This window comes from Fusarium poae, chromosome 3 (genome assembly GCF_019609905.1).
Source record: "Fusarium poae strain DAOMC 252244 chromosome 3, whole genome shotgun sequence".
NCBI lineage: Eukaryota > Fungi > Ascomycota > Sordariomycetes > Hypocreales > Nectriaceae > Fusarium > Fusarium poae.
Genome location: NC_058401.1, coordinates 3423357 through 3436201, shown reverse-complemented (window position 1 = coordinate 3436201; position 12845 = coordinate 3423357). Strand labels below are relative to the sequence as shown.

The following is a 12845-nucleotide window of genomic DNA, read 5'->3' as shown; positions in this document are numbered from 1 at the left end:
GCTGCCATCCTAGCACAGCCCGGCCTGGCAATAGGAATCCAATGTGATGTGACCAATGGTAAATCCTGTACGTCGCCGCTTGAGCTCGGTACCATTCCCTTGGAACCTCTTGTCCTGTTTGATCCTTTGGTTTCTTTGCTTTTTTCTGAGTCTGCTGGTTTCAGACAGGCGATTGATACCAATAGTGACTACCCCTGAATGCGGAAGATTGTGCAAACGGCTCCTGACATGACGCCCATGTAGTAGACAGAAATCACAAAATCAGACAGCACCGTCTTGTCATTAGGTGGTTTTCTGTCAGCCGTAACTGCGGCCTATACATGTGCACCCACTAATTATCTCGTGTAAATGGCACAGTAGCCTTATCAATCAACCTTGTAATGACCTTGTGTCCTTCAATCTAGGCATTTCTATCAAGTGCATTGAGTATATTGGGAACAGCCACGTCCTTTTTGTGTTTACAGATTGAGCCAACATTGATAATTGTAACTGTGTAAAGAAATATAGTGCATATATTTCAATGCCTTGCGCAACTGCGAGACACAAGTCATAAGCTGACATAAAGTGCAAGTATTTGAACCCTTCAAAAAGGCAACCGCAGGTGGGATGATTATCTATATGAGGCCCCTCCCAGCCTTACAACGTGCCAAGCAGGGAGAGAAACAGAGCCTCATTGCTTCTGGGGTTTTTATACACTAAGAGTTTCAAGGTGTCTAGACTTGTTCTTCTTTGGACCTACATGAACAGCGTTGGCTTAATCTTTCCCCTCTCTCATGAAAGCGGATTGTATGTTCTCCCTCAAGGTATTGTGATAGTTGGCCGCAAGAAGGTGAGAAATGATACCGCCAAGTCGGACCATCAGACTCTGGTTGTTTATTCATATCCAAAGCTTCGAGGGCAACTTTACTATCATCTACTGGATCTTCTAGAATGAGGTTATTAAGGCTAATCGGAAATACGGATACTCACTCAGCAAATGGCGTATCATGATAAGCCTTTAGTAATTGTCCCCACTTATTAGACACACCATCACCTTGGTCAGCGTTAGCAAACCATCTCAGTCCCCCAACTTATAGTGGCTATAAGCGGTAAAACCTCAATCTAGCTGCTGATGTAACATTTACTAAACATCGCCAATACCTCCACAATCCTCTAGATCTGACCCAATGGCTCAACTTAATATTCCATCTATTTCTGCTGATTTGTCGTTGCTTGCAAAATCATTTCCTCATTCAACTCCCGATCATCGTAGTATATAAATCCCTCTACCCATCCGTCCTCTCTTGTCATGACACTTTTCCGAAGCATCTTCATCTCAGCATTCATCGCTTTATCTGCCATTGCTTTATTTCAGACTCGTTTCAAGGACACAGCGACTTCTACCTTTGAAGTGTTAAAGACTCTTACGCCTCTATCATATATCTACAGCGACAAGATTACCGACCAGCAAAAGGACACTCATCACCTCTACGCCACCGAAATGTCTGTTCACCGAGCTATTCGCAAGGTCTTCCTTGCTGTTGAGCAATCCGAAGGTGCTGGTGCTCGCGTTCGTCGATCAATTGGTACTCCTCAATTGCGCAACTTTTCTCCTTTCCTCATGCTTGATCACTTTTCTGTCAAGCCTGGTGCTGGATTCCCTGATCACCCTCATCGTGGTCAAGAGACCATTACCTACCTTCTTGAGGGTGGTATGGACCATGAGGATTTTGCTGGTAACCGAGGCACCCTCTCCGCTGGAGATCTTCAGTTCATGACTGCTGGAAAAGGTATGTACTTTTCCTTTTACTCAATCTCGCATTGAAATTTCCGGACTTACTAACATTGTTTCCCAGGTATCGTGCATGCAGAGATGCCCCAGCAAAATGCCGACGGCAGCGCCAACATCGGTCTCCAACTCTGGGTTGATCTCCCCAAGGAGCTCAAGGCCTGTGAACCTCGTTACCGCGATCTCAAGGGCTCAGAGATCCCCATCGCCAAGGTTGACGACGACAAGGTCACCGTAAAGGTCATCTCTGGCCAGAGCCATGGCATCGACTCAGTCAAGGACCTCGCCTATACACCCGTCTGGTTCCTCGACATTGAGATCCAACCTGGTGGCAAGATCACCCAGCCTCTACCCCCTAACTGGAATGCATTTGCCTACACTCTTGAGGGACAGGTCATTGTTGGCAGCGATGACCAGAAGCGCGTTGTCGAGCAGTATCACAACATTGTTTTTGAGCCTCAGGGTGACGTTGTTCACTTTGAGGTTGACGCAGGTGCCACCAAGTCCGCTCGAGTAGCCATCATTGCTGGTACACCCTTGGATCAACCTGTTATTCAGTACGGTCCCTTTGTCCTTACTTCCAAGGAGGACGTTGCCAAGGCTCTGTTTGACTACCAGACACACTCCAACGGTTTTGAACGAGCTGAGGACTGGCAGAGTGAGATTGGAAAATCCATGATGGGCTAATCGAGAATTTGGACATATGTTTATCGTTGTGGCGTTAATTGGGAAATTTTCTCTTACGTGTTTGAAGAATCAAAATTGGGAGCGTTTGGTTTGGCCACTTGGTTACAAAATGATTAGCTAGCATATAAGAATCATGTCTAAAATGAAAATACATGTCGTGTTGAGAATCTTTCTTCATACTACGATGCATTGTTGCACGTCCTTGGTTTGCGTATGAGACAAGGTAAAACTATTTGAGTCGATGCTACCCTATATTTTTACTGCGTCGTTCTGTGACGAAAAGTAAGTGGCCTTGGCGTGTAAGTCCTTTCGAATGGCTATAAAGATTGTACTAGGATATTGCGCGAATAACGCAAACAGTTCCCGTGCACCTTGTCTATGCAACGGCGATGCCGTCCCGTTCCGCGGCGTAGTTGAGTTGAGCACGGTGAACATAGGAGTCCATTCTCAAGTCTCGCCGTATACAGAACGTCCCACACAGAGTCCAAGTAACGTGTATGTCTCATGATTCGCCAGCCTCTTTAACCAAAGACCCTTGAGATCGGGACCAACCGGACGTGTTCCCTGGCCGATATCATGTCAAGACAGTTCTTTCCAGGGTGTTCTAGCGAGATTCTAGGGTATTTCAGTTTCGGGTTCATACCGAGCTTCCTTTTCTAGAGATGCGCGACATTTCACTCGGTGAAGAGTTATCAATAGTTTAATGGCTACGGGTTTGATAGTTGATATTGGACGGCGAGTCTAGGTTGAGATCGGACCGGATGAGTTGAATGGATGGAGGCATTGTGGGTAAGGGGAGAAACGAACTTGGCAGGGTTAGAGGTTTTAGGTAACGATATCTCAAAGATCGTCACTACCTATGCCATTCTACAATGCGGGTCCTGTTCGGGACATGTCAGTCCGATCGGGTCGATATTGGGCAAAATGAGCGAGTTTGAAGCTAAAATATTGGGAAAAAATACTTGATTCGGGGAATACAACAGATTGTAAAGTCGTTTATTTCTGGCACTATAGTCAAAGACGAATTCAGGGTGGTTATAGGGCAGACGAATGATTGGACAAAGCTGGTACGCCTGAAGATGTACTGTAACTGTATCTGGTATTTGTAAGAGAAGCGTCTCGACTCCAAAACAAACCTGACAAGTCGTATCAGCATTTGCCCAAGGGGAAAGGGTAAGGGGGACCATTTCTTTTTACTGTACCCCAGGATTAGCATTGCATTGTCATAGCGGGAACGTTGATGTCTGTAACATTCGGTGTGAGCTATTATGGAGCTTGAGGCGATTCAGAGCTACTCGCCTCATTACGCAAGACGACAATTATTCCTGTCAAATGGTTGCTCCAAAAAAGATGCCGTTTTCCGTCAATGTCCAATGCATGATGCATACATCCAATACAATCCTTTGAGGAGATAGTCAGCTCAATCCAATCGCATTCCTCCTTTACCTCTCAGGTCAGGTCAATGCTAACTCACAGACCATGCTCGATGCTGAATGGCTTTTGTTTCTACCATTTCTTCTCCCTTGCTGGTGATACACATACATACAAGGCATTCTGGTAGGGAGTAGTCTACAGTACCTGGAAGTTCCAGCCTGAGCAAACCTGGGTCCCACCCTAATTCTTTTGGTGGCCGGTTTGATCCATCATGTCGTAGGTAGGTAGGTACTAAGCCTTACACTTATAATATATTGCAATCACCCCGTAAATTCATCCACCTTGTTTTTTTTCTCTCTCGTCCTTTCTTTCTTCTCTACCTCACCGATTATTTTTTCCGTTCCATCTCGCACTATCGCGACTACTACTGCGATTTGACTTGCATGACTGGACGTCACTACCTACTAAAGCTAGAGCTCCATTGACTAAGAACCTCCCCCCAAAAATCTAGCGGGGACCTTGCAACCAACGTAGGACTCCTACTCTATTCCTACTCAGCATCATCATCATTTGGTTTGAAGCCATAGAACCAAATATTCTCCAAACTCCTGCGCAAACAACTCCTATCCTAGACCGAAGCGCCATCCTACTACCGCCCATCATGTCGTTTAGTGGACGCAAGTTCTCTATCAACCGCCATACTGGTGAACCCAAGCCCAAGGTGCTTGCCCGCCGTTTCAGTACCACCGAGCCTTCGACCAACGGTACGTGTTTATGTCTCTCCTTGCCCTGACGCTGTCTCATGACGGCTTTGGTGTGTCTTGGGATTCTGAGACCTCGCTTTGAGCTGCATCTCTTCGTCTTGAACTTTGCGTTCTGTCACTCCCACACCAGCCAAAACCCTCATCTACCTTCCTACTCTCCTCACCGTTTTCTCACCTCCCCTCACCGTCCCGCCTTTTGACTACCGGCACCAATGGGGCGTTGGATTGCTGTGCATTACTTTTCTGGGCTGGCTTTTCCCCTCTTCGATCCCTGTCGTTCATGGTTGCCCCTCCATGTCCACCTATGTACAGTCAGTCCCCTGACCTTAGTTACCCCTCCAAACCCGCCTTACCTGGAGCTGTCCACGGAGCTTGGCTGCAGTACCCCACAACTTCAATACCAACTAAAATCGCAACGCAGCTTCAAGACCATAATTCTAATATCAGAGTACTAATTGGACTATTACAGAATTCCAATCCAAGGTTCATCGTCAGTTCCGAAGCGCTCATGAAGGCCACATGCCCCATGCTGGTCTCGATGCCAGCCGATCATCCACTGGTGTTATCTGGTGTACAGAGCGAGCCTCCGAGTATGGCTACCTTGAGAACCCCGATTCATGGGCCAACCTTGGCCAGGGTGCTCCCGAGGTAGAGGACGATATCGAGGGCTGCTTCCCCCGACCCGAGACCATCAACATCTCCATGGCTGGCCGTGAGTACGGCCCTACAGCTGGTATCAAGCCCCTGAGAGAGGCTGTTGCCAAGCTCTACAACGAGGCCCACCGAAAAGGAAAGGAGAGCCAGTATACTTGGGAGAATGTTGCCATTGTCCCCGGTGGTCGTGCCGGTCTGATCCGTATCGCTGCCGTTCTGGGTAACTCATACCTGTCCTTCTTCTTGCCAGACTACACGGCCTACAATGAAATGCTGAGTCTCTTCAAGAATGTGAGTCTTTAAACGGGCGAAAACCGCCATATCTGATAATGGTCGGGTGCTGATAAATTTCCTAGTTCGCCGCTATTCCCGTGCCCCTATCTGAGGAGGACGGCTACCACATTCATCCTGACAAGATTGCTGAGGAAATTGCTCGTGGTACTTCCGTTATTCTGACCTCAAACCCTCGTAATCCCACTGGTCGGGTTATCCAAAATCCCGAGTTGGCCGAAATCCAGGACCTCTGCCGAGAGAGGGCAACCTTCATCTCAGACGAGTTCTACTCTGGATATAACTACACTTCTAACTGCGATGGCACCACTATCAGCGCAGCCGAGAACGTGGAAGACGTGGATGAAGACGACGTTCTGATTATTGATGGTCTCACCAAGCGCTTCCGTTTGCCAGGATGGAGAATCGCCTGGATCCTGGGACCCAAGGGTAAGCAAATCCACCACAAAACAAGCAAGACAATGAAAACGACGCTAACAATATTCATTCAGAGTACATTAATGCGTGAGTTATGACCCAATTCCTTGAAATGTCACCTTGGACCGGTTTTTGGTGTTTTGACTTTTGCATGGACAAGCACAACTAACACGGCAATAGCATTGGCTCATGTGGTTCTTACCTCGACGGTGGTGCTTCTCATCCTTTCCAGGAAGCCGCTATTCCTATGCTCGAGCCAAGCCTCGTTCAGAATGAGATGATTCATCTTCAATCTCACTTCCGGGTACGTATTCGCCAGCCGTGACCTATGAGAATTGGCCTTGCTAACAATTTCACAGGACAAGCGTGATTACGTCGTTCGACGTCTTCGCGAGATGGGTTTCATCATCAAGTATGTGCCCGACTCGACCTTCTATCTGTAAGTAATACCCGTGACAAGAAGTCGATAGGCACCCGCTAATCACCATGCAGCTGGCTCAACCTCGAGGGTCTCCCCGAAACCATCGCCGACGGTCTCAACTTCTTCCAGGCCTGTCTGGAGGAGAAGGTCATTGTGGTTCCTGGTATCTTCTTTGATCTCAACCCTTCACGTCGTCGTGATCTTTTCGACTCCCCTTGCCATCACTTTGTGAGACTCTCATACGGTCCTCGCATGGATGTCCTCAAGATGGGAATGGACGCCATTGAGCGCGTTGTTCAGAAGTAAGTGTTGGCGAAATTTGCGGATTTCTCTAGGATACAAAGCTAACATAACATAGGCACCGCAAGCTTAACTAAACAATAACCGAAAGCTGGCGAAGGTTGTAAGCACAGAACAGTTGGATGTGTGAGGACGTCTCTTATGTAGTATCACGACCGTCATGCGTTGAAGATGTATGGCTTAGACCAATAAGTCGAGAGAGAATCACAACCTAAAGTTAAAGTAAATACCTCCTTATAGGCGGTTAGCTCTATTGTGAGCATTCCAGTACCTTATACAAGAATCGCAACGCAACTAATTTTCGTCACCTCGATGCCCTGAGAGAAAGCTCCATCGGCTTTTGTACTTAGTTAATACTGTCTACTGTAATAACTATAGCAAGTCCTACAACGGATAAGATCCAGATCTCGGCGATATGCATCCTTCCCACTGCTAAAGGTTAAGAATTCACCTTGCCAGTTCCCGTTGGTTCGGTCGCAAGCTGGATTTCCATATTCTCTGAACTTAGGAAAGGCTTTACCATCTCCCTTCCCTTTGCTAAGATATTGAAAGCAAATGGTACAGCGCAGCAGGTCAGGGTCATCGTTTTGGCCCTCTGTACCTTTAATATATCGGAAGTGTCCGTTGTAGTTGTTGCTGGTGTTACTACATGTTGGATTCCCGCATGTATGCCCAGCTGCACCAAGACCTTCAGATATAGTGGGAAGCTCACGTCGCCCAGCACAAATGTCGCAATTGAAACCGCCACCCTCAACCGGTGTCCATGTGAAAGGGATGGCATAATGGCCACAAGTACTGCTGCTTATGGCGTTAAAGCGATGACGGAGACGGGTTGAGGAGGGCAGTGTCAAGTTTGAAGTCCTTGTCGAGTCCTTCGGGAATCTCGAGGCCAAATAGCGCCCACGCCCAGTCACAAACGAGACAACGCCAGACATTCTCCTTGATGTTTCTGATAAATCTGAAGAATCCTGTGTTTGCAGGAAACTTTCTCTGGCAGCTTGGGTTGCTGCATCGACCGAGTGTATCGGAGTGCGTAGGACACATCTTCCTTCGAGAATTGAAACAACAGCGGGCTTGATCACAATCACAGCAAAGGATTTCAGAATCCCATTTGTAGCGATGAGGCCCGCACTTCAAATGACACATAGAGCATTCGTTTCATTCCTCCTCATCATTGAATACAGTATCCCCGCCCCACTCCTTAAAGTTGGAACGTCGGTACTGATCCCAACGGAAACAGCGATTCCCCTCGGCATATCCATAAAGGAATGCATTCTTAGGAATATTTCACTCGCAATTATAGCATTTTCGAGGGTTTCCGTCAGCAAACCATTTCTTATTTACTGCTGAGTGACGAGTCTCACGCAGTCTCCCGTGAGGATTCCCTTCTCGCGTGGAAGATTGCCTTTTTTTTTTCTCATAGTAGCCAATATAAGGCTTGCAATACCGAGGGCCAGAGGATCTTCACGGTGTAGAGGTAAAAGAAATCGAGATTTCACTACACCAGGCACGGCACCTTTTGTCGACTTACCGCAGCATCCGTTGGCACATTGACTTGCCTGGATCATTGATCCAGGACAACCCTGAACCAGTGGCCAGGCCCGGTTTAGCCCAGACTATCCCAGCCGTGGTAGTTCCAGGCCTTCTCTGAGCATGCGATCAAGTTCAAAAGAGGCACTTGGTCGATACGGGTGTGGTACATTCCTTGACTGTGGGTTGCCACTGTACATGTCTAGATATGTGATCATAAGGCCCTCACATAATACAGGAATTGGCCTCAGCATGTCTTGCGGGTTTCCGCCAGACAGCCAAGGATTATCCCAAATTCCTATCACGCGGAAATTTGGAATTACATCGGCTTGCTTAAAGAGATGGTAATGGGCGTCCTCTGACTCGGAGTCCATAGCTTCTGCCTTATACCATTCGGTGCGGTGAGTTGAATAGGGCCTTAGGGGGTACACGAGGTCTTTAGACCAGTCTTAGGATATCAAGCAGGTAAGTAGCAGCGGACCTAATATGGCATAAAATGGTCAAATCGATTTGCCTCTTAAGAAAGCTGTATCAAGTTTTCTGTGGCCTCGAAGCTCTTTTGCAGGGTGGGACTAAGCGGCTGATATGCGGTGGCTCTATAAATAGGGCCTTATAGATAACTTGGTCAGGTAGGTTCGGGACCGAAGCAAGTCGGCATCGTCGTCTCTGGTCGAGTATTCTTCATCGATGCGCGAAACGTACTCTTGTACTCTTGGGAAGGGGGTTAGGATGTGTTTCATTTGTGATTGGTTTGCTCTTCCGGGGCTGAGTTACTTATTTCCTTGCTGGCGGTATCCATCGCTTTCATCGTCGTCGGTAATTCCTTTTTCGTCCGTTTTCTCGTCACTGCTATCTTCGTTGTTGTGGCCGGGCCAGCCAGCATGCCTACTCCGCGAAGACTCAGCCAGGCAACGAGTAGAAATAGCAATATCAAGACGCCAAGGATATGAGGCGAGAGTCACAGGCATTGCGGAGCTCTCGATTGCAAGCGGGTGTGACAAACGTGATGTTCTCTGCAAGTTCCTCCAGAGTATGGGTTACGCCAGCCTAAGGTAAAGGAAAGGTTAGTGGCGGTTGATCAGCAAATTGAAGTTTACATACCAAAGTGAAATTATCTTCACGGTCTGCATATATTTGGGTCACCATCTCGTATGACCTGTGATGGGGGTGATGGTAAGTGAGAGAGGGGAGCTTAGCAGGATAGAGCACAATAGTATGCATCGGTGGAGTTTTGAATCTGGCGAGGCAGGCACCTACAGGATGGCAGGAAACTTGGGGTTTAGTTAGGACACAGCAAATCAATAATCCAAGAGCGAAAATAACATGTCATAAAAGCACTGCCTAAGATAATATTTTATCTCTTTTGCAAGTAGTATTATCAAGTTTCTAACCCCGAGGCCTGTGCATACGCAGCTGGGCTGTGTTAAATATATGGAAAGCTGAAGTTTAGAATGAAAGCTGGTTATTCTGCCGATTTCACACAAGTTTAATAACGTACTGAACCAGTTTTTACAATTAGTAGATCAGTAAACACCGTCATCGCTTGGAATATTTTAGAGTCATCAGTTGATGCAGTTCGATATTCCGGTTTCCTTGTTTATGCGGTTGGTGAGTATCGCGGCTAGGTACCTAGTTCTAGAACAAACACACAGGGGCCCCATTCTTAGTGGTTAGCCTCACAACTGCACCATCAGCTTCCATTTTTTTCCATCATGGTCTTAACAAATCCTACCAATCGCTCTACTGAATAAACACTTACAACCTCTCACTTTCTCAATATAACTAAACCTCATAAGCAATCCAAGACTCATTGAATCTATAAACTTGAGGCTATTCCCAGTGAGAGCTTTTGTATCTCTGCTGGTATCTGCCAAACACATTCACTCAATTCAACGAGTGAAGCCATATACAACACAAGCCAAACCACATTATGCTCAAGCGGTTCCCGCGCTTTGCCATCACACGTCTAAACAAATACAACCGCCACACACCATCATCAGCCTTTCGCTTCTCTAGCACAATGTCCAGCGACGATCAGCAGCAGCCTGCCCAGGCAGAGACCAATGGCAACAAGAACCCCCTCCCACTCCCAGCCCCAGGCTCAGACACCGCCTCCTCCAACAGCAGGGGAGATGGCGTGACGGAGCTACGTGTTGGAGAGTCCGTCGCGCTCGACTCCATGGGGCCCCTCGTGGTCAACAGAGACGGTACTATGGGCAGAATTGGAAACTGGGCGGGCATGACAGAGCATGAAAGAGCGCAGACCTTGAGATTGTTGGGAAAGAGAAATAAGGAACGGCTGGACATCCTTAAAGCGAAAAAGGCAGCAGCAGAGGAGGAGCAGAAGTGAAAGTGAGATACATATTCATAAGGGGCAATTCTGGTTAATAAGAAGAAGCAAAAGATATATGGTTACGGCATGAATGAAAGCGGTAGGCAGTTTTGGATGTGAGAAGAGTTCTATTATTAACTCAATAGACACTGCCTTTTTTTTAATAAAAAAAAGCATGGTTTCTTCGGACCAAAGAGTGTTGAACATGGAATAAGAAACTAGGTACGGAAACGATTTATCGTATACCCGTTGATATCATGACAAGTAAAACAAAAACCTCCACCCAGTCTCTCGTGTCGACCGAACCCAAAGACTGGTTTCTATCAATTGCTTTAAGCAACCGTATATGTATACCCGCCTCTCCCACCCCCTCGCTATACCCCGTGAATTTTAATGTTGTGTATGTGCCGTGCTGGGCAGCCTTGATAGCCATACCCAATGTATCATCATCATGCTCCTTATACCCCCAGATATTGTTGAAAAGATCAGAAATAACGCCACATAGCCCCCACTAGATGCAAACCGAGTCAGAAGAAACGCCGTCGGCCTTCTTCACAAAGGTCGTCCCAAGATTTTGCTTCACTTTTATATATTTGTTGGATCACCTTGTTTCATCCTTGACGGACGACTTGGCTTTTGACTCGGGCTTGCTGGTAGCCTTGGATGCGAAAAACTCCTTCCACAGAGCAATGATCTCGTCGTTGCCCTCGTTCTTGTCAACCAAGAGGTTCTTGAGCCACTTGTTCTCGGTCTCGAGTTGTGACACCTTGCTCTCCAGGACAGACACCTTTTCAGACATCTCCTTAGCAGACTTCTCAAGGGCTTGCTCGCGCTGCTTCTTCTTGATACGGAAGCGAGCACTGGCGGCAGTGTTGCGTCTTCGCTTGTCCTCCTCAGCGGCATGGCGGGATGCTTCTTCAAAGTTCAGGGATCCGCGTCCGGAACTGCCGGCACTCTCAGAGTTGCGCTTCTCGAGTGAAGGCTGGGGGGCAGCAGGCTGAGCAAATTGGGGAGCTTGCTGCTGCTGTGTCACAGGTTGGTAGTTGGCAGGAGCACTAGGCTGCAGAGGAGCGAAGTTCTGAGCGCCATCGGCAAAGGCGGTCATGGGGGTTGATGGATAAGGACCTGCGAAGTCGGGGAAGCTGAAGTCGCCTGCCATGGTATGGTCAGTTGATGTCGAGAAGAGTCAAGTATCATGACTGAAGTAGAGGAAGAGATAATAGGCTTGTGGAGTTGATGAGTAGTCATTATCTTGCAGAGACACTCGAGGTCTGGGGAAGAGGCTATCCCAACTTGGGAAGTGGTAGTGAGGTGCAGGGATGCATGGTGATGTCGTGATTAGTATCGGCAAATCACGAGATATTGCGCCATAGTCACCATCGTCCATATAGCCACTAGTGTCCAGCTTGAGACCCTAGACCTCTGCCGCACTCACGCAGACCTGCATAGAGGGACAACTTGTCCCAATGATCCAAGGGCGCTATGCAGGCACACAGCTTGGGACAAAGGTCCCCAAGAAGGGTGGGGTAAGTAGAGCTGAATGCTGGTATAGCGGTAAGACGCTCTTCATTGCCCATTCGAGGGCTTCACGCAAGGGTCCTGGCTATCCGCTTGGACTGTGGCCATGTGCATGGTGAAGTGAAGAGAGCAGCATAAGCGATAGAAGTACTGCTTCAATATCAAGTCTCGGCCACTCGTAATAGCCCAGAAGAAGGTGGTCAGAGGAAACCTCCGTCTTCTGCGATAAAACGCAATGGCACTGATGCTCTGTCTTGACGCAGATCCCTCTACCTCAAGTGCTCCGTCTTCTCGATCCAAATCCCGGCATCATTCTGAGGTAGGAAATGTCGTATAACACAGAAAAGTTGAGAACTCACCCTGCATGAAATCAAAGTTGCCAGCAGCGATATCACCCACGACAGAGGGAGCCGGGGTCATTCCGTCCGAAGGAGAAGTGCTTTGGGAAGCCTCCATGTCGACCTTGGCAGGATGAGCCTGATAGTCGGTATTCTGTCCAGTCTCAAAATCAAAGAATTGAGTGTTGGTAAAGAGAGCGAGATCCTCCTCCATGTTGAAAGGCTCATCGTGAGCATTCTCCTGACGGTTGATGGCGTTGAGGTCACGGAGATACTGCGACACGTTGGGGCCGCGACGGCCGTTGAAGTTTGACATTTTTATGGATTACAACGAGACCAATGACTCCTCCTTCAATTGATTTTCAAAGCAGTAACTGCTTCTTTGTCGTTCCTATAGTCAATCGATGGTCGTTTGATGTTTCAATGTAGGTCGAGTCCGGAAACGGCTCAG

The 12845-nt window shown here is 47.8% G+C and overlaps 5 protein-coding genes across 5 annotated transcripts; 3 read left to right on the top strand and 2 right to left on the bottom strand.

Moving 5' to 3' along the window:
• Positions 1 to 1288: 1288 nt before the first annotated feature.
• Positions 1289 to 2455, top strand: FPOAC1_008528 (uncharacterized protein; the record flags this gene model as incomplete). Its single annotated transcript, XM_044852969.1, has 2 exons — positions 1289 to 1769; positions 1836 to 2455. 2 exons carry the CDS (start codon positions 1289 to 1291, stop codon positions 2453 to 2455), a joined length of 1101 nt encoding a protein of 366 aa, XP_044705639.1.
• Positions 2456 to 4490: 2035 nt separating this feature from the next.
• Positions 4491 to 6753, top strand: FPOAC1_008527 (uncharacterized protein; the record flags this gene model as incomplete). Its single annotated transcript, XM_044852968.1, has 8 exons — positions 4491 to 4593; positions 5063 to 5538; positions 5604 to 5967; positions 6030 to 6042; positions 6136 to 6259; positions 6315 to 6394; positions 6448 to 6678; positions 6735 to 6753. 8 exons carry the CDS (start codon positions 4491 to 4493, stop codon positions 6751 to 6753), a joined length of 1410 nt encoding a protein of 469 aa, XP_044705638.1.
• A 2049-nt stretch (positions 6754 to 8802) lies between these two features.
• Positions 8803 to 9174, bottom strand: FPOAC1_008526 (uncharacterized protein; the record flags this gene model as incomplete). Its single annotated transcript, XM_044852967.1, has 2 exons — positions 8803 to 8917; positions 8981 to 9174. The coding sequence occupies 2 exons, from the start codon at positions 9172 to 9174 to the stop codon at positions 8803 to 8805; spliced, it is 309 nt and encodes a 102-aa protein (XP_044705637.1).
• A 962-nt stretch (positions 9175 to 10136) lies between these two features.
• On the top strand, positions 10137 to 10556 carry FPOAC1_008525 (uncharacterized protein; the record flags this gene model as incomplete). Its single annotated transcript, XM_044852966.1, has 1 exon — positions 10137 to 10556. One exon carries the CDS (start codon positions 10137 to 10139, stop codon positions 10554 to 10556), a length of 420 nt encoding a protein of 139 aa, XP_044705636.1.
• A 583-nt stretch (positions 10557 to 11139) lies between these two features.
• Positions 11140 to 12710, bottom strand: FPOAC1_008524 (uncharacterized protein; the record flags this gene model as incomplete). Its single annotated transcript, XM_044852965.1, has 2 exons — positions 11140 to 11690; positions 12416 to 12710. The coding sequence occupies 2 exons, from the start codon at positions 12708 to 12710 to the stop codon at positions 11140 to 11142; spliced, it is 846 nt and encodes a 281-aa protein (XP_044705635.1).
• Positions 12711 to 12845: the final 135 nt, after the last annotated feature.